General features: G+C 45.0%; 1 protein-coding gene across 4 annotated transcripts in view; it reads left to right on the top strand.

Annotated features, from left to right (window-relative positions):
• KIAA1671 (KIAA1671 ortholog) overlaps positions 1–21214 on the top strand; it is a 66005-nt gene that overhangs the window by 33937 nt on the left and 10854 nt on the right. The window contains exon 1 of one of the 4 annotated variants that reach the window (XM_054288641.1): positions 9280–10589. The exons of the other annotated variants lie outside the window; for them this stretch is intronic. Within the exon in view, the coding sequence (XP_054144616.1) occupies positions 10305–10589 (285 nt within the window). The 5' untranslated portion in view covers positions 9280–10304. Of the gene's footprint in view, positions 1–9279; positions 10590–21214 lie in introns of those variants that run through there. 4 annotated transcript variants of the gene reach the window in all.

The following is a 21214-nucleotide window of genomic DNA, read 5'->3' as shown; positions in this document are numbered from 1 at the left end:
GAGAAATGTGAAAGATCTCTGTCCCTGCTCTTGCTTTGACATGGGATTTTCCATAAGGCCAGGGGAAAAATCCCAAACCAACCCGAACTTTGGATCAGTCCAGAAGGTGCCTGGGATGGTGGGCTCCAGTATTGTGCAGTTCTAGGCTGTAACAGAGCAGAATGTTGTATTTTTCTGGGTGTATATTCTCTTTTAGGGGCCCTGGAGCATTCCTTACTCACTTTCATTCATGCACACTTCCTGATTTACTGCAAGAAAATATTAGAATGACAGCTCTGATATTCATGATGTTAAAAAAAGAAATTTAAGGGACATGCAGAATTGTGCCTTCTGTCACTTTCTGTGCTGCTGTTGCAGCTGGAGGCTACTGAGGAGATACTTATCTGTTCTCTCTACTTACAGTCAGGAGTAACCAGAGATGCTGGGGTTGGTTGTCAAGTGTTATTTAATCTGTCTTGGGGAGCTAAGATGCTTTATTCATTAGGCAGACATACCTGAAGAAGCTACAACTCTTAATTAAAAAATACTACAACAAAAATCTGCTTTTAAAGGGGGAACTGTTGGGTTCCCTCTCCTGTGCTGTGTCTTTGCTTTACTCTGCAGTGGTGGAGTTGTGGGACATCACTCAGTGCCAGCTCTTTGCTAATTCCTTGCTGATTGCTCTCCTGATCTTTGGGCAGGATGTGTCTGGCTGTGACAAACAGCATTTTCTGAGCACAGCAGGGTCTGTGGTCTGCCCCAGCCCGTGTGCAATGCTGTGACCACCACACATCTGTGTCCTGTGGGTGGGTGACACCTCTGAGTTTCTGAGAAATGTCTTTCTGTCCAGCGAAACATTATTTTTTTCACAGCTTGTATACATTTGAGTATTTTCCATTGTGCATGGGGTATCCTCACCCCAGTTCCAGCTGGTGAGGAGCTCTGCTGCACTTGGTCTGGGGCATCTTTAGGTCTGGCTTGCACAGGAAGCCCTGTAGTTGCCACTCCATGGTCTTACATCAGTCACAGGGTCAGACTGGTCGTGCCAGGTGTGCAGCCACAGCTCTGGGCTTTCCTGTTCCAATGCCCTTTGTCCAGTTTTTTTTGGCTTCCTGATGGACACAACCTCTGCTGGACTGCTCTGGTGGCTCTGTTCCTGCCCTTGGCCTTCTCAGTTGTCAGCAATTCTTGCTTTAATTCACTGATCAATTTTGGCTTTCTGGAATTGATGCTGTGGTGGATCTCCTGCCCATGCTGGTACCAGTCCTGATGGATGTTTTTTTTTTTTTTCCCCAATCTAGCACTTGTCATTTTTCAAACAGCAAAGAAATGCTAATCCTGAAAGCACTCAAAGCAAATGCTTGTTTTAAATAAAACGTTCCTCTGCAGCACTGTGATGGTTTAAAAAGATCTTTATTGATAGTCATGAATTGAACAATTGCAAAATCAAAAGAAAATTGGGGGTTTTAAGGAAGAAATAAGATTTAGAGTTTGTTTTGACAAGAATTTGGTTACTGCCTTTAAAGAGTAGTTTTGATGTGTTTTGTCAGGTGACTCTGAAGGAAGCAGCAGCTGGTTAATAACCACTGTCCTGACGTGTCAGTGTGAGAGGAGGTGGGTTGGTGATGGAAGGAAACTGAAATCATTGTGTGGAGCCACGAGTGATGCTCATTCTGCTCGCAAGGGGGTTATCCCTGCTCTCAAGGGGGGCTATCCCTGCTCTCAAGGGGGCTATCCCTGCTCTCAAGGGGGCTATCCCTGCTCTCAAGGGGGCTATCCCTGCTCTCAAGGGGGGCTATCCCTGCTCTCAAGGGGGCTATCCCTGCTCTCAAGGGGCTATCCCTGCTCTGATGGAAGGAAGGGGCTCTGTGCAGATGTGCTGTGCCTTCCCTCTCTCTGCGCTTCTGGAGTGGACTGTGCTGCTCTTCCCTTGTGAAATTTGCTTTTGGTGGTGGGGATGTTTCTTCCAAAGAGTTAAAAGCCCCTCCCACCCAGGTGTGAGCTGTCCTGGTGCCAGCAGGAGCAGACAACCTGGGTTATGTCTCTGGGTAAATGACGCCCTTGCACAGGAAAATCTGGAAAGGCATTTCCCCAATTCCCGGCTGCTGCTGTAGCAGAGGAATTGTGGTGTCTGTGGCATTGCTGGGAGCAGGCAGACAGGTCAGCCTGGCTGAGGAGCCCCATTCCCAGTGGGAACACGAGGGAGTGCTGTTCCACCACGCAGTGCTGCTGGCCCACAGCCACATCCCTGCTCCCAGCCCAGGGACACGAGCTCGGGGCACAGCAGTTTGTTCTAATGAGGTGTGGCATTAAGTTTAATTTACCATAAAATGCTCACATGGAGTAGCACATTCTAGGTTAGCTTGTTGCAATAAGGGTTTCATTGAGTAAGATGTAATCATTTCTAGACCTGGTCATTTTTTTGTAGTGACTGTGTTGTTCCAGGTTCAGAGCAGCTGGAATTGAGGCTGACTGTGCCTGTCCTCACTCCTCTTATTTTAAATCTGGAATTGTGAATATACTTCTGAAAAAGTTCTTCCCTGTGAGGTGGTGAGGCCTTGGCACAGATTGCCCAGGAAAGCTGGGGCTGCCCCATCCCTGGAAAAGTCCAAGGCCAGGTTGGACGGGGCTTGGAGCAACCTGGGACAGTGGAAGGGATGATCTTTAAGGTCCTTTCCAACCCAAACCATTCTGTAACAAGGGAATTGTTAAACCTCATTTACACACACAAAGCAGAGGTAACTTCACTGCCTCCCTCGTAATATTTTGACCTAAAGTTGTTTTGACTCAGTTCCTGCTTTCCCAAGCTGTTGTCCGTGTTGCTGATGCTGGGAGACAGCCAAGTTCCCACTATTGTTCCTGTCCCTTCAGCAGTGGTGAGCTGTTCATGCAGCCCAGTGAGTGTTTACTGTGCTGAAAGGAAATGGGGATTTTAGGGAGCTGCTTGAGCACAGGGAAAATAGCAGAGGAGTCCTTTGTAGAGGACTTTCCTCAGGATACCACAGGATTTGTGCTGCAGGACACAGGTGTTCTTAAAGTGTAACTTCAGGGAAATCTGGAGCCTTGGAAAAATGTAGTGTTTGGTTTGGTGATTCATGGTGGAGAGCAATAAATCCCTGGCATCTGAGGGGAGGCAGAATGGATTGAGGGCTGGGGGAATGTGGCCACATGGGGCTGTTGTGCTGGGTCTGGGAGGAGGAGGAGGAGGGGGCAGTAAGAGCTGTGAGACCTGGAAGTAAAGGAAGGTGTGTGCACTCAGGGTTATACAGCCATCTCCAATAAATTCTCTGTACCCATCATCAAATGGGGTAAAATGGGTGAAGGAGTTATTGTATTAACTTAGAGTTGGTGTTTGGTCAATTTACTGCCATCATGCAGTGCCTGATTCCACGTGGAATGGTGATTTTTTAGGGAGAAGATGGAAGAGCAGTGTTCAGACAGGCTTTGGGCAGTGTGTGATCACACCAAGAACAGCTGGAATGGGTTCAGAAGCAGCTCCTTGATACTGATTCTACATGGAATGGTGATTTTTTTTAGGGAGAAGATGGAGGAGCAGTGTTCAGACAGGCTTTGGGCAGTGTGTGATCACACCAGGAACAGCTGGAATGGGTTCAGAAGCAGCTCTTTGTTACTGATCTTTGAAGAAGGAAATCCCTTGCATTATAAAAAAAAAAGCTCTTCCTTCAGAGTTTTCTGTGAATTTTGTGGTTTAGATCTGAGCCTTCAGTGGCTGGAGATTTCCTGAGCACCCTCAGTGAGGAACACAAACGCTCTGACATCTCCTCAGGCAGGTGCTGTGGAGCAGGAGCAGCGTGTTCGGCTTGTTTCTGTGCACTCCACTCACCCTGCCTGCCCTGGCAGAAAAGTTCAGCAGGTGAAGGTATTTTAGACCTTGTTCTGTGCCCAAGAACTCTCTTTTGAAGATGTTTTGTGGTTATCTGTGCTTAACATGCCCATTGGTTGGACTGCTCCATGTTGGACGTGGCCAGGAGAGCCCTGGCTCTGGCATTACTTTGTTTTCCCTCTTGATATAGGGAGATCCTTTGCAGACATCTTCATCCTGGATTTTTGTTTGTACAAATTAAAAACAACCTGTAACCATCCATCTTTTGCTTGGCTTTATTCCTTTGGACATAAACAAATGTAAAGAAAATTGTTTTAGTCCTTTCCAGTGCTGTAGGAATTTCCTGTTTCTGTTTTTTCAGTTTTTCCTTCTCCATTGAGCTAGAAGGGAAGTGCTGCAGGATTATGGACATGGGCTTGCAAACAACCTCGTGTATTTTTAGCTGGTTTCCTCAGCTTTAACATTGATAGCTTTGTTTTACACTGAAACAATTCAAGGCACAAAAGCTGTGTATGTTCAGGATGTTTAACTGGGCCTTGCTTAGGTTCAGGAGAAATGTAGTTTGGGGGCCAAAAGAATTGGCATTTTCTGAAATACTATTGTGCTTTAGTTGTTGCAATTATGACTGGTAGTTGCATTTAAGTAGTTTAAAAACTTGGAGTAAAAATTTTATTTCACAGTTACTTTTATTTACAGATTTTCATTAATCTTAAAATAATGACGTGCTACTGCTAAAGTGCCCAGAATCCTGGGCAGAGAAAGTATGGTTGACTTTCTGATTACAAATAAAATGGGAAAGTTCATTTTTTTGCTGATTCCATCAAGGATCACCGTGGAAGTAGAATGGAAAAGCTACTCTGGCAGGTATAAACAATTATGTGGAGCATTCGTTCAGTCATGAAAACTATTAATGTTTTCTTTATCACAAGGGTACTTCTGTAAGAAAAATAAGGAATGCAGATTTTTTTTTAAATTTTTCATCTCTGTTTAAAAAATTACTTTTTAAAGTAGCCATTGATAGGCTCTTGTATGAAATATTTTTGCACCTTTCTTTAAAAACCTCTCATATCAATGTGTGCTTGTGTAAACTTTCCCAGTATTGATGCAGAACCTGTTGCTTTCACAGCCTCCCCTTATTCACTGCTTTGTGAGGCCTCTGGGGGCTTTTAAAATTACCTAGCAGAAGGAAAAAGTATGGAATTTCAGCCTCTTGTAGATGGTATGTGCAAGGGGAACACCTTTAATACCGAGGTCTCTCTCCAAGTTGTCCACGATTGTGAATAACCATTAATTAGAGCTGTAGCTGTGAGTGTAACTTGCTTAATTTCAGTAGAAAATGAAAGTAGGAATCAAAAACAAATATTTGGTGTAAATATTGAGATATCTGGGGTTTCAGGTTACAAAAGAGATTTCTCTGTATGGACACTGTCCAAAGTCCTTGTGTTAAAACACTCCACCATTCCACTCTTTTTCCTTTCTCTTGGTTTATTTCCCTTTTTCTCTTGGCTGTGGAGTAACTGCCTACAGGTGAAGCTGTTTGGGCATCTCAGTGAATTGCATTTTTATATCACCATGAAAATTTTTAGAAACCCAAAAAACGAACAGATAACACAGCCAAAGACAAAATGCCTTGTTGGTTTTAAATGTCATGGGAATTCCTGGATTGGAATGGAGGCAAGCTGGGGATCTGCCATGGAGCAGCTCCAGCTGTTGAGCTTTGCTCTCTCTCTGCCAGATGTGCAGCCAAGCATTTTTACTTTAAATGAGAATTTGAAGGTGACATGGTAAAATCTTCATGATGGGGGTGTTGTATGTGAGAAATTCAGGCTGTAGTAAGGAATGCTTGCTGCTCCTTCTTGGAATGTGACAATTCCATTGGCAAAACACAGAACACAGAGGCAAAAACAAGGAGCCCATAAAACCATGAGTTGTTTGTCATGTCTGAGGAGCCCATGAGTAATTTAGTCTGGAGCCGTGCAACCAAGCCCAGCCCAGTGCTGTGTCTTTAAATAGTCCATGTGCCAAGCACAAGAGGTTAAATTAAGTTCTCTTACTAATGAAGCAGAGGCAGAGTTGGTGTGGAATGCAGGGCTGGGACAGCCTTACAAGGGCAGGCTCTGCTCCCGGGGGTGTCACAAGGTGGGACTGGAGCTGCTGTGCTCCTCACAAGTGCTGGGTGCTGCTGTTTGTAGGTGGGATGATGGCTCAGAAAACCCTTTGGGAATGCCTGAATTAATGCTAATTGTTAATTGGAGTGATTGAGGGAGGGAGTGATAGGAGGAGCCCATCAGAGAGTGAATTCCTGCCTGGGATTGCCACATGGGAAGAGCAGAAACTGTTGTCACATTTAGTCCAGACTAAGGTTGCCCATCCGCTGTCCCATCTGCTTTGCTGGCGAAGGATCCTTCAGGGGACCCAGCTGAGGTGAAAACTACTCCCAAGTGTTTTGGTGGGTCTTCAGCTGGATTTCCTTCCCCATTCCATGGTGCTGGTGGCAGGGGAGCTCCATGGGCTGGAAGGACTCACACCCATGGAGAGGCTGCACATCCCACCTGCCCCTCCTGGGCTGTGTGTGCTGTGCTCTGCTGCTTTCAGGCCTTCTTTAAACTGACCTTGCAATCCCACAGAGTCATTAACATAATTACATGTGTTTGAGAGCAGGTGAGGCTCCAAATGAGCTCTGAGAGGCTTTTGGAAAATATAATGTAACCATGGAATTTTGTTTTCTACTGAATAAGGGGAGAAACAAGGGTTGTTAGGCCTTTGTGCAGGGTTGTGGTTTGGAGCTGTAGGTGGAATAGATGTTAATAATGGAAGTACCCAGCAATGTTTGAATAACGAGGTCCCATTTATACTGAGGTAATTAGTCATGCACTTTGGGTAGCTGTGTGTATGTGCTCTGTTTTGTGGAGCTGCAGATCCCTGACAAGCCCCAGAGTGAGATAATCACTTGAATTTGTCAAGGGCAGAAGACCATCTTGTGCTGTTCTTGTTCAGGAACAAATTCTCACTCAGCCAGAACTGCTGGGCTGGGGGCCAGTTAGAGAATCCTCCCTTGTGAGGGTGCTGAGGCCCTGGCACAGGGTGCCCAGAGAAGCTCTGGCTGCCCCTGGATCCCTGGAATTGTCCAAAGCCAGGCTGGATGGGGCTTGGAGCAACCTGGGATAGTGGAAGGTGCCCACAACCTCCAAGCAAAGAGCTTTAAAGCTCATCTTGTTCCACTCCCCTGCAAGTTTTGTTGAAGTGCTGGGAAAATCTCTGACTATTTGAATTTGATGGTGAAGGTTCATCTGGATTGTTCTCCAAAGCATTTTGCCCTGATGTTAATTGAGGTGTAAATCTAAGCAGTAATTTAGATGCTTCAATACCCAGCAGTGTGTTCACGTGGTGCCAGAAGATCCTAAATTTAGTATTGCAGGAAGACTCAAGTCAGCAGTTTTCCAATCTTCTGAGGACAAAAATTGTATATTGGGTATAACATTCTTTTTCAGGACAGGTGTAATAAAAAAATAGAATATATTCTCTAGAGCATTTTAAGATCCTTCAAGTTCCATGCACATGTGAGGAGTCCTTGCAGCGAGCTGTAGGAACGTTTTGCTCTCTGCATCCTTGGTGAAATCTGGCTCTGCCTCTCCCCCTGTTTGCCCCAGGTGAAATTCCAGATGGGGAGTTAAATTTGTGTTCTGCTCTGCCCATCCTGGTGAGGTGAAGGAGCTGCTGACTAACTCACATGGCAGCTCCAGGCAGAGCTCTTGGGCTGCTATTTCAGGGGCTCCTGCATCAGATGGAGCCTGAAACCCTCTGGAATGGCAGAGTGCACAATCCCTGCACTGCAGCAGGCACAGAGCTGCACTTGCAAAGGCACAGATGTTTGAAATATCACACTTAAATTTAACACCATGAAAATATGCAGTAAGTCTTAAATTCCAGCCTTGGGTGCAGGATCTCCATAGTTTGTCAAGGATTATCCATAACTCTGGTAGATAAATTTATTTTTCCTATTTAAATTTATTTTTAAATTTAAATTTATTTTAATTTAAAAATTCTAAATTTATTTTTATTCAATTTATTCTATTTAAATTATTAAATTATTAATTTATTAAATTTATTTTAGTTAATAAATATTAATTTTATTTTAATTTAAAAATTAAATTTATTTAGGTCTATTTAAATTTAATTTGTTTAAATTTATTTTTTCTCATTTCTTTACAAATCTAAGAAACACCCTGCTCTTTGGGAGTCTGGTCAAAACTATCTCTTTCCATTTCTGTACAAAAATAACCCTGCAACTCTTTAAGAGAAGAGCTGTATGAAGGGGGGGGAAAAAAAGGATTTTTTCTGTTGGCTGAATTTTCTTTGATTACTGGGGACTTTTATAAAGCTGCTAATTTGCAAACGTTCAAAACAAATACATTCAGAAATGAGAATAAGTTAGGGAAAGCTACACAGTTGTCACTGAAGTTTTTCCTGGAGATAAATTACAGGTTGGTGGAGCTGAGCTCCTAAAAACAGGGATTAAAAGGGAAGGCACCCTGTTTCCTCAGGGTATCTTGAGTTCATGTATATCTGCAAGGCACATTTCTGATACAATGAACCTTACGCAAGAACCATTGCATCAAATCTTATCTAGACATTTTTTTGTTCCATTGAATCTCTTCCTGGATAGTTCAGAGGAGCAGAGGGTGATGCAAGTTCATGGTACTTTGTATGGCAAATTAAGCAACAGCCACAAACCCCCTTGAACAAACAAGAGAGCGAGCAGCTCCCAACGTGCCTGTCTTGCCTCTTTCCCCTTGGTCCTGAACTAGTCACAGCTTGACTTTGGACTTTAAAGTCCAAACTTACGTCATAAACTGAGATTTATTGATTTAAACTCAAAGCTTTTATTCCTGCTGTCCTCCCAAGTGGGCTGTTCCCAGGATTCCATGGCTGGTGACACCTGGGGTCCTCTCGTTACCCTCAGTCATGTTGGGTTTGTGGTGCCAACCCTGTGGTCTCCCAGCAGCTGGGGAGGGAGCAGAGCTGAGGAAGGACATGGAGCCGTTCCTCACGACAGGGAATGGTGCAGAAAAGTGGAAAAAACCAGCTTCTAATGGTCAGACCTGTTCAGACCTGGCTTAATCATTATCCTGTGCTGATAGCAGTTGCTGGCTGGGCCATGTCCTCTTTGAGGCCATGAATGGCACAGTGAGCCAGGTACAGGTGCTGGCACTGCCCAGGTGCCTGGTGAGCAGCAGGATGATGGTGTAGGTGTAGGATTCCCGGTGGGAATCTTCTGCTGTGGATGTGAGACGTTCCCTGGCAGAGCCACGTTCCCCAGGAAGGGTTAAAATCAGCGAGTCCACGTGACGTATGCAAACTATGAATCATTCCAATGGATCTGTGCAACTCCTGCCTGCTCCGGAGCCAGCAGATGCTGTTCCCCGCGTTGCCATGGGAACCCTGCCTGTACTATAATAAAGCCCAGCCCAGATCCTTCCTTGGGCAGACCTCTGCAGGCTGGTCACCTCCTCATTGTTTCCTCCCCGGAGCACAGGGACACGCAGGAGCAGGGATCAGCATTCCAGAGGCAGCAGCAGCAGCAGCGTTCTCCTGCTGGTAACCTCGTGTGCGCCTTAGCAGAGCCAGCCCGGGAGGCAGCCGTGCTGCAAGCAGCTGTGCATCCAGAGCCATGTGAGCGCAGGAGGAGTGGGGACAGTCCCTGTGTTTGTCCCCCCCTTTGGAAGCAGAGGAGCTGATGTCATCCAGCAGCTCTTTTGGCAGGCTCCGAGCATCCCCGCGGGGAGGGCTGGACACGTTTGCCTGCGCTGCTCCGCAGTTCTGAGAGCTCCAGGATGGCTCCGGAGGCAGCGAGGATGGTGAGGAGGGGATTCTGCTGCTGACAGCCTGCTGCAGAGTTTTCTGAGGAGGAGCTGGATTTATTGTTTGGAAGATCGAATCGATTTGCTGCTCAATGGATTGTATAGGAGCACCAGAACTTTGGTCAGTGTACTCTCACCTGTCGAGCGGCCGAGCCAGGAGAATGAGATTTGTTTTATCCTTCTGATATTTACAGCAGAAGAAAAACTTGGCTTATAAAGGGAGTCGCTTTTCCTGCTCTGAAATGAGAGAGTGAAAATCTAATTCTCTGCTTGCAAATGGACTCGTTTCAAGTGACTGTGTCAGGATTTAAACATTGATTTATCTCTTTAACATGGCTGAATTAAACATATTTTGATGGAACTCTGCAAAGCCGATTGTAAGTAGGAAAAGTCTTTTATTTTTTCCTACTTGACAAATACCAATCTCCCACCTCACATCTTTGCTTATTTAATTTTAGGAATATGCTGAGGGTGATAGTGCAATGCTGTTTACCTTAGCTGGAAATACTTTATACACGGAATCACTTTTCGTGAAATAAAATCAGGGTTGTTAAGGAGAATATATTCTAATTGCTACTGAATATTGATATTTCATCTCTGCTGGAAAAAAAAAATAAAAAATGGATTACCTTGGAGACAAACTGACAGTGGCACAAACTCACATGACCCAGTGGATGGGCACAGTGCGGAGATCCTTGCAGGAAGCACTAAATTTAGTCACTACTGCGGTGGCTCATGAGCGGAGTGGAGGGGAAGGTGGCACCAGGACTCCTTTCAAGAGAACCTCTTCCTTCAGGCACTTTGCATCCCGGAGCAGAGAGTCCTTCCGAAGGTTTTCAGTGCGGAGTCAGCAGAGGTTTTCCTCTCTGAGGAAGAGACAGCCCAGCTCAGAGCCCCCCGAGCTTGTAAGCACCTTTTTGAGACCCTCAAGGGAAAAGAAAAATCAGTGCAAACCCTCGGGTTTGTTGCAGCATTTAATCTCCTAACAAAACCTCCCTCCTGTCTGCTTTTCCATCTAAAAACAGCCCCCAAAACACCTCCAGATAGTGCTGTCTGTCTGTCTGCTCCCAGCTGCTTTCTTCCTGCAGCACAGGTGGATGTTTTCATTTCAAGGTTTGGGGAATGGGAAAAATGTGGTTGATTTTGAAGCAAGATAGTAAGGTAGGACACTTATTGGTCTGAAATTAGAAAGTTAGGCTGAAACTGGGCTGGGGTTGCTCAGTTCTCCAGCAAGCCAGCATGGCTTTGGGTATAGTTCAGTATTTGTGATTTTCTAGTAAAAAATGCCTGAAGCTAAATTTGGAAGAAGGATGAAGTGCTGTCACTGTGCAGGCAACATGAATGATCATTATTTCCTTCTTTTATTGAAAAATAGGGGGTTTTTTCTCAGAGTTCTTCCTACTTTGTCATGCCATAGAAGCCATAGGGTCAGTGTGGCTTGTGAAGGCTGTGGTGTGGCAGAGGCAGGGTGCCCTTCCTGGGAGCAAAGGAAAAGTGAAGAGCTCTTGGTTCTCCACAGTTCTCTGCCCCACATAGCCCTTTCCCCTCCCTTTTCCATTGGTCTCCAGTTATTTTCAGGAAGGACTGTTTGTATTCCATGGCATGGCAAAGAGGTGGAGGAAAGGCTGATTTCCTGAGGGCTGCAGCTGCCATGACCTTCCTGGCCATTATTGACACCCCTAATTTTAGTTCTGGCATATCCTGCATAGCAGCAAAGGTTTGGGGTGGTAGGGAGTGAAAGGGAAGCAAATCTGGTTTATTCTGTTTATTTCATGGAGAGGAGCTGAAACCAGAGGTTTGAGTTGTACCTGAAACTGGTGATTTAAGCCCAGGGTTTGACCAGTGACTGTGGTTGAGCTGTGTGGAAAGGGGCCCCAAGCCTTGGTGCCAACATGTGGGTAAATCCAAACTCTCTGAAGTGGCTAAAATGATTTTTGTTTCTTTTTTTTTATTATGAAACAAAACAGTTACTCACTGTGAAGTGTAAACACAGGCAGCTCTGGCGGGGTTTGCTCAGGGAATGAGCGCAGGTGACGCTGCATTCCTTGGGCAGGTGTGGTGTTTGAATATGGCACTTTCCACACTCTCTATCAGCACTGGGTAGAGCATTTCTGTCCCAGCTTGCTATCCATGTCCTGTTTGGACAGACTGGGAAAGAAAATAGTGTCAAGTAAGCACAAAAGAATGAAGAAGAAAATATTTGGTAACCACTGTTACAGTGTTAGCATGGTGAAGTTCTCTTGGGTTTTTTTTAAGCTGGTGGTTTAGATTTATTGGAATCATCTGAGTGAACAACTTGTGTAGAAGAAGGCTGGAAAATGGGAATGTGAAACCTGCAGAGGACAAATGTTCTGCTGTCCTACCCAGCACTTCTGCTTACAGAGTAGAAATCAGGAGACACGGGGTGACCTTTTCACTTAAGTCACTGGTGAAAGTGCTGGAGCTGCTGTTCCTCTGTGTCAGCAGGAATTCTGCTTGTGCTTGGCTTTATGTGGGAATTTGGTTTCACTTGGGCTCAGACCTTAAGTTTGAGCCCTCCAAGAAGTTTGTGGTTGGTGCCACTGTGTCTGTGGCAAATGGCGAATGCAGACCTGGAGCAGGTATTTTTTACCTGATTGCAACAGGGTCCTGTCTTAGTCCTTGGAACTACTGACATTGTGCTACAAAAAAACTATGGAATGAGTAAAAAGTGTGTAATTCATGTAAACTGGTTTCTGTGCTGCTTTGGGGCTGTAGTGTAAAGCAGACACTTGGGGCTGATGGAGTTTTTAAAGAAGGAGCAGCAATACCTGTGAATCCCTGCCTGACACAGCCAGGGCCTCCCAGCTCCCTTCCTGATGCTACTGATGGAGAATTTGGCATCATACAGAGCACAGAAAGCTCTCCAAATTCAACTCAGGCAGCACAATTTAAGTCAGTGTGAGTAAACTTCTTCACCCTCACATCTGCGAATCCGCAGCTGAGCTTGCAGAAGCTTTTGCTTTGCAGTGAGACCTTTTAAATAGGAGCTGATTTTTCTTTCAGGTATTTTGATGGAGTTAATTGTCCATTTTCATCTCATGTCATCAGCTTGGTGTCTTTGTAAGAGGAGCAGAGATACATGCATTAAACATGGCCTCAGATTTAATCAGGGTCTGTTGGTCATGGTTCTATTATAGGTGTGAGATCTGGTTTCACAGCCAGCACTGTTCTAGGTCTCGAGGTTTGTTGCCATACAATAAAACCAGGGCAAGCTGTTTGATTCCCTTGGCTCCACTTACACTGCTAAAAAAAGTCATGGAAAACCTCAGAGGTGTTTCACACAGAACAGCAAAGATGAATTCTGGGGCTGAGAGTGGTCGATGTGCTTTACCTAAATTGCTCTGATACATGCTAAAAATAACACCTAAGTGCATTTAGGAGTGGTTTGCTTTTGGTATACCAGGCAGTCAAAGAAAATGTTGTTTTCATTCAAAATTCATCTGGTACTTAGTTTGGATTCAGTTTTTAATTCCAAAATGAAGACAGAAGTGTAGTAATTTGTTCAATGCATGTGTCCCAGATGTGCTGGGAGGGCACTTAGTCCTTTTGAGGGTTTTTGTTGCATCCCACAGCCCTTTCCCTGCTCAAGGCTGAAATTCCCATCCTAGTTTTTATTCATCTTCCCAGATGTTTCATTCTAAGCTTGTGCAGCTTTTTGCTGGGGTAAGCTGCTGGACTCTGCCTTTTCCTATCAAACAGGATCCCTTTCTGGAGCAGGTTTGAGTTCCACACCTGCATTCACCTGTACTGTGTCTCTGCTTATAAAAGAGCTTTGATCTGCAGTGCCTGTTATGTTGTACCCCAACCTATCTGCAAAAAGTTTGTCCTTTGTGGTGAACATCCTTCAACAAATTTGTAAAGAGAAATTACTACAAGTTGGCACTTTGACTGTGAACTTGGAATAGGTACAGGCCCTACGGTGAATAGTTGCTGAATTGTTCTGCCTTAATATTCCCTGAGAACATAGTGAGTTGTTCTCAAAAAATAATATTTTGGTACTATCAGTAAATGGAATTTTAATCTTTAAATGTAATCTTTAAATTGCCAGGGAGCTGTTAGGGTAAGGGGAAGCAAGTTTGCAGCGAGCAGGCTTTAAAAATGAGTTGTTTGTCTTGTTTGGGCCTGGGGGGAGGAGTGAAGCTGTTCAGTTTAATTAATGAAGATACAAGGGCCAGTGCTGAAACAGTTCCTGCTTTTTCATTCTTAATAACTTCTCTTTGGTTTAACAGGCCATGAACGTAGCTGGCAGATAAATCTGGGCCAGAAACCCATAGTGATGGGCATTTGGTGGCTGCCTTTGTTGTTCTCTCATTATTTTGGCAGGAATAATTATTGAAACGACTTTACTCTGTGATTTCACTTTTGCTGACTGCAAGGAGTTGATTTTTACCATGCTCTTAAACAAGAAGAAAATAGCATAAATAGATTTAGAGCTGATATTTTCTGCTCATCCACCTTGCTGCCTTTTTTTTTATAAGCTGTAAGTGACAGCTTTCAGAGGAAATAAATTGTATAATAGAAAAACTTCTCTGAATGCAAGGCTTAGAATCACAGAATCCCAGAAGAATTTGGGTTGAAAGGGGGCTTAAAATGACCCAGTCCCACCTCCTGCCATGGGCTGGGACACCTTGCAGTATCCCAGGTTTTTCCAGCCTGGCTTTGGACAGATCCAGGTGCAGCCACAGCTTCTCTGGGCACCCTGTGCCTCCACCCTCACAGCCTCCCTATCCTGGCAATCCATTTTTATTGAAATTGGTAATATTGTGAGAGTTTTGGGAAGCACTCCTGGCGTTCCCTGGAGGGTGACTGTGTGTGTGTGTTTTGACTGCTGTCTCCTAAAACATCTCCTGAGCCTGTGTGTTGAAACGAGCATGTTTGTTATTCACTTGTTGTCAGGAAATCGTATCACTTTCTCTACATCTTTAACTCCAGGCTTTAAGCTAAGGAGAGCTTTTTTTTCCCAGGAATGTTTGTTTGAAGTTTTAACTCGTGTCTCATGTGGAGAGGAGCTGTGAAATGCAGCATTTGGAGTAGGAGGTGTTGATTTCAACTATGCAGCTTTTCAAAAAAAGCAAATTATCCTCTCCTTGGCATCCCAGAATGAAATTGCCTTGTTCTGGCTTGTGCCTCCTGCAGTGTTGAAGCCGAGGGATCCTGTTCCAGGTTTTATTCACTCTGATGGGAGTCACAGTGCCCTGGGCAGAGCCTGGATCCCCTCTCACTGCTCAGGATCTTCCTGACCCAGCCTCTGGCTCCTTCCTGCTGCCTTGGCTTTCGTAGGGCTCCATTCCTTATCAGCCTGGCTGCCTCAGGCTGAAAAGGAAATTTAATCTGATGACATAGGAGAGGTTTTAAAGATGTTCCCAGCCAGTTCCTGTGCTGTGCTGTTGTACACTCCCACCTCTCAGAGGAAGTGCTCTTGTGGCTCACTCAGCCCTAGCAGGGCTTATATCTAGAATTAGATTCTCGTCTGCTTTTTGCACATTGGGTCAACCTCTGCTCCATCTTCAGCCTGACCTGTGTGTGGTGAGTGTTCACAGCCAGGCAGAGCAGCTCGGTTTGCAGAGTAGAAAAAAAATGACAAACTCTGAAATGTATTTGAAATGCTCTGTGGGATGAGGAGGAGAACAGCACCAGGAGTCCCTGCAGGAGCAGGGAGCCGATGTCACTGCATGGTCCTAACCAGATCCCTGGCAAAACCAACTTCATCTGCATCCCTGGCAAAACCAACTTCATCTGACCACATTCTCTGCTGTGGCCAGAATCGAGGCAGGGTGGACTTTGGGTCTGTCTTTGGTGCTGCAGCCTGTGCCAGGGCTTCACCACCCTCACAGGCAAAAATTTCTTCCTAATATCTGATCTAAACCTGCCCTATGCCAATTTAAAACCATTCCCCTCCACATCCTGGTCCAAAGTCCCTCCCCAGCTCTCCTGAAGCTCCTTTAGTACAAAAATCTGTAATTTTTGCTGTGCCTTTCCAGGGAGAAGGGGTTGGGATTCAGTCCTGTGCAGCAATGGGAAGCAATGAAAATGTGGAGAATTAGACCAGTCACCCTCTAAAAACAACTCCTGTTTCGTAAGGGAAATGCTGTCAGGCTTTAGCATCAGGGATGTAATTGGTGGTTGGGTATCATATCCCTGTGGAAGAGGCAGGCAAAACTCACATGGAAAGGCAGCCCAGGGTTGCATAGCAACAGGGAGGCTGTCAGGCCTGATGGCACTTATGAGATGCTTGGTACTGTGGGACTGGAACGTACTCCACTGCCCATGGGAGAGGGAAACATCCATTATTTAAAGGGTTTTTGAGCAGAGCAGTGGAGCTCCTCAGGATCTGAGAGAGCTGAATGTGCTGTGTGAGTGCTCACAGTCACATGGGGCACACGTGTGTTTCTCCAGGCACTGTTTGTGCATTCAGCAGCAGCAGCTCCAGTTTTTCACATAAAACCAGCAACTTGTGCTGCCCAGCCCAGGATGCACCGGGGCCGGAGGGATAATGGAATGGTCTGGGTCAGGAGGGACCTTAAAGCTCATACAGCTTTAGGGGACTGTGAGCACTCACACAGCACATTCAGCTCTCTCAGATCCTACGGAGCTCCACTGCTCTGCTCAATAATTGCAGCCCCTGACATGGGGCAGGGACACCTTCCACTATCCCAGGCTGCTCCAAGCCCTGTCCAGCCTGGCCTGGGACACTTCCAGGGATGGACATGGCAGCATTTCTTTTTGACATGAATCTGAACCTGCTCTCTCTCAGCCATTCCCCCTTGTCCACAGTCCCTCCCCAGCTCTCTTGGAGCCCCTTTAGATACTGAAAGGCCATAGTAAAGTATCCCAGGAGCCTTCTCTTCTCCAGGCTGAACAACCCCAATTCTCAGCCTTTCCTTATGGGAGAGCTGCTCCATCCCTCTGATCATCTTCACAGTCTCCTCTAGACCACTCCAACATCTCCACATCCGCCCTGTGCTGGGACCCCAGAGCTGATGCTCCACCTGAGCAGCCTCCACAGCCACTCACTGCCATCTCCTTACCTGGCTGGATCAGGCTGGAAAGCCCTGGAGATGGATTAATTCCCTGAATTCTGCTCTTGGGGCTGGTCTCAGGGATGGGGCAGGGCTGTTGTGCTCAGGGGTGTTTGGGAGGGCTGGGGAGCCTTCCCTCATGCTGGAGGTCTGGAACCCATCCCTGAGCTCAGCTGGGCAGTTCCTGGAACTCTTTATCTGGGGCTCAGCAGGGAGGGTGGGAGCAGGAGGTGCTGCCTCAGCCTGGAGCATTCCCCCAGGCACTGACTCCACTCAGCAGTTCATTAAAGCAGGAGCTGGCTGATCTCACCAGCCTGAATCCCACCTGATTGCTGGGAATTAGGAGGAGCTGGAGCCATGACTTACTCCTTATGGGCAGCATTCATTGGATGGATAGTAAGTACAGATGGAAATCCTGGGATCCTCTTCCCCCACTTGCTGTCTTGGCATTTGGGTACTTCCAAATTAAAATCTGTGGGCTGTGACCCTTAAGCTCTCTTGTTGTGGTGGGGTTTTCAGTGTTGGTTGGTTTCAGTCTGATGTTATGTTCTGATAATTCTATAATTCTGTTTGTGCTCCAAAATATATAATTCACCTCTTAGTCCTTCAAATTCTTAGAGTAATTGTAGAATAATTTAGGTTATAAAGGATTCTTGTGCTGATCAAGTCCAGCATCCCATTCAAAGCAGAGTCAACCACAAAATAATATCATAAGATATGAATTGGTGGAGGTCTGTTGCTCCCTTCCTGGCATTCTGCAGGAGAACAGCTGGAATACTTTTTGGGATTTGTAAGAACTTGTGAGCTCTGCTAAAATGCAGTGTCACACTTAAGGGGCAATTTGACCACATTTTTTGCTTCTTTAATTAAAGTAAGCAGAGGAAAAAATGGAAAAAAAAAAAAAAAGAAAAAAGCAGCCCTTTTTAAGAAATCAGCACCATTTTTTCTCTGAGTTGTATATTAGCAAGGCAGATGGTCAAAACTTCCTTCCATTGTGCAGTTCCTCTTCATACCCAACCCATGCCAGTGGGATTTAGCTCTGAACATTCACACTCAAGCTGTGGGCTGTCACTTTGGCTGGCTGATGTCTCGGGCTCCTTGGCAAACAAAGATATTTTTGAAACTGTCTGTGCAGCTTCTGACTCAGGAGATCTCTCAGAGCTGGCTCCTCCTGTGCCAGGTCTTCATTTCCCATCAGTGCAGGAGGGTTTTGCACGTAAATGTCTGCATTGACCCAGAGCTAGGGGTAATTTTGGGGCTGGTGGGACCAATGTTGTGTGTGCAGCGTTTTCAGGAACGGGAAATTGCAGGAGTAATCAGCCCTGGAGTGTAGCCAAGCCCAGCTTAATTCCAAGGGAAGACTGAAAGAGGCATAATCATAATGGCTCATTTTAGAAGAACCAGAGGCAAAGCAGGACACAGCTCAGCTGCTTGATTTTATAGAAAAATTAAGTAGATTTTTTTTCCCTAGCTCCTGGTGTAAGAATTGAGAAGTTAAACATCAAAGCTTGGAGAATTACAGCATTTGAAACCTGAATCAGGCGTGGGTTTTATTTGATTTGGGAGATTTTTCTGCCATCATAAATTAGAAAAGTTCTAATTTGGGTTTATCTTGTGTGCTAAAAAGACACCAGACCCCTCTTTACTGCTTTTTCTTTTGGGATTATTGGTTTTCCAGTTTCCTGAGTATTCTGTTTATAGAGGAAATGTCTTCATGTGTTGGCTGCCTTGAGTCTTTCAGGAGTGTGATGACAATAATAGAAAAGAGATCTTCAAATGAAAAGCTAAAACTCTTCCTTCTTGCTAATAATCACCTTCTGGCAAGGAAAATCTTCCTGGTTTGTTGTCACTTCCTTCCTCAGCACCCCCTCTCCTCTGAGCTGCTGCACAGGCTATAAATTGCTTTTCTGCACTGCTCTCAGTGCCCCCAGCCAACACCTCCTCCACCAGCCAAGGAGAGGATCAGCTCCTCTTCCCACTCCTTATTTTTCTGCTTGGTACCTAGACAGCATTTATTTTTCCCAATTAATCATTTGGCACCTTAAAAAATAAGTGTTGAAAGGGTCTGTCAGGGAAAGACACAATCGTCTTGAAATAAGCAGCTTCCTCCAGAAGCAAAATGAAATAATGATTCTGAAAGTAACAAAGCCTTCAGAACACAGAGTACTCCTGATTTCCTAGAGTTGGAAGTGTTTTATTCCTGACATTTAGACTTTGTTTGTTGTATTGAACTTAACTTCACGGCACCTTCAGAAGCAGTAATTTTATTTCTTTTTCTGGCTTGTTTTGGGTTTAGCACCCAGAAATAACTCAGCTAATGGTGTCGTTCTTGGCAGAAGTGTAAAATGTTGTCAGGTTTTGCTGAGCCTTCACAGGAGTGGTGTCTTTGCATCTAAACTTGACCCCTGTGGCTGCTGAGCCGTTGTTATCTGTGCTGCCCACACCCCTCCTGCACAGCCCCCAGGGCTCTGATAACTCACTGCTGGGTAAACAAGGGCTCCCCACTGCTGCTCCTCCTGCCTCCAAGCTTTTTGAGTCTAATTTCTAGCAGAAAAAACATGAGTGATTGCAAATAAAATGGTGCCATGTGTAGAGGGCTTTAGTTGTAACCAGTGGAAAGCACTGTACAAACTGATGATAAGAATAGGACTGACATTGAAAAAAATTCATAATAAGCATCAAGGTGGAAAAAAACCCCTGAATGAGCATGGACAGTTGGAAGGAAAGTGAGAAGAGCCACTGGTATTTGTTAATGCCTTTCCTGGAAGGGCAGCCACCAGCCAAATTGTTCAGGCCACTGGGTGAGAGCTGAGCCCAGGAGTCCCTGGAGCAAATCATGGGATTGGGAAGCTGCAGAGGGAATTTGTGGAAGGCAAAACATAGAGCCAAGCCAAGCCAAAGAGGAGGAAATGCCCTGTGGTTTCTAGGAAATACCAGACTGTCTCCTGTGTTGGAAGCAGCGTGTGCCTGGCTCGCATTTGGAATCTTGTACCTGGCATGGACTGGGAAATGTAAGAGCTTAACTCGCCTCCAGGCATTCATGTACTTGTCTCTATTTAGATATCTATGTAGGATAGGTTGGACTCCATCTTTTTGAGGTTTTTTTCCAACCTTAAAGATCCTGTGATTGCATAAAGTGTAAGAACCAGTGAATTCTGGGGCTGCAGGAACATCTGGAGAATGAAAAGCAGGAAATGTCTGTTCCATGTAACTCACAAACTGAGCCTGTTTTATTTGAGTATTGCAAACAGAATTTAACTTGGTCTTTAACTTTGAGGTGCATGGTGATAGCTGGAGTAAATGGTGGAACCTTTTGTATTTTCTTTGCATGGTGATAGTTGGTGTAAATGGTGGAACCTTTTGTATTTTCTTTGCATTAAAACACAAATAACTTTGTCAGCAGCAAAGAGCACAACAAGGATGAAGAGTGGCTGTGGCCACTGGGAAATAAGAACTGGTTATGAGAACTGGAAGTGTTGTGGGACTTCTTCAGTAGCCAGGTGTCAGCACTGCTGAATTATTCTTAATGGTTTTACAGTCTTAAGGCAGCATTCTATAACTGTACAAAATTAAGGGAACAAGTAAATGTACAATCTCTCTTTTTACCCCCAATAGTATGAAGGAATTCTAAATATTAAATATGGAATTTCTTAATTATTGTTTCTATGTGTGTGCTGCCTGAAGAGGAGGAGTTGTGTTCTAGTCCAGCAATGTGTTCTGCTCAGTGAGTTGGAGGCCGGGGCTACTTACAAGGAGAGAAAAATCCTTGCGTTTTTCCAAGGACAGGTGGAAAACCATGTAATTTGCTGTCAGATAAAATCTTGATAAGCAAAACTGATCTGGAGCTGAAAGCCGTGTTTGTATTTGTTCAGGGTAATGAAGGTGAAAGAGACCAACAGTTTAATTATCTGCTCCCAGTGTAGGATTTCAGGAGCTCTTTAAGCTCCCTGAATAACTCTGCACAACTGCAGGACTGGGCTGACATTGGTGTGCTGCAAATCTGGGGTGCCAGCACTGACCCACTTCTCTCCCTGGAAAGCTGAGGGCCTGGGATCCACTCATTCCTTCTTAGGAAAGCAGCAGATCCATGAAATAAAAACAGTCAGGAAAGGAGAGGTCAGAGTAAAACAAAGCAAACCCACTGTGGTCTGTCCTGGGTTGGGTTTGGATGTTACATCTGTTTGTAGAAGGCTTTTTGTGTCTGGCCCTGTGGTTATTTATTTATTTATGTATTTATGCATTTTATTTTGAATGTCTTCCAAAGAAAGCTTGAAAAAAAAAAAAGGATTATTTTATTAAACTCAGGAAAAGAGCAGTGAAGTTGATGTTTGCCTGCTGTGCTTGAGGGGATGAAATATCATTCCCAGCACAATTCCTTGTGCTTGCATAGGTGCTTTGAGAAGCTCTGTGCAACCTGAGATAAGAACAATATTAAAGCAGCATGGAGTTCCTGAAACCAGGGAGTCATCTCCAACCTCTGGGATCCTTTA

This window comes from Melozone crissalis, unplaced genomic scaffold (assembly GCF_028551555.1).
Source record: "Melozone crissalis strain CALT ecotype California unplaced genomic scaffold, PUWL_Pcris_2 ptg000063l_1, whole genome shotgun sequence".
In the NCBI taxonomy this organism is placed as follows: domain Eukaryota; kingdom Metazoa; phylum Chordata; class Aves; order Passeriformes; family Passerellidae; genus Melozone; species Melozone crissalis.
This window is presented reverse-complemented; position numbering and strand designations above follow the sequence as displayed.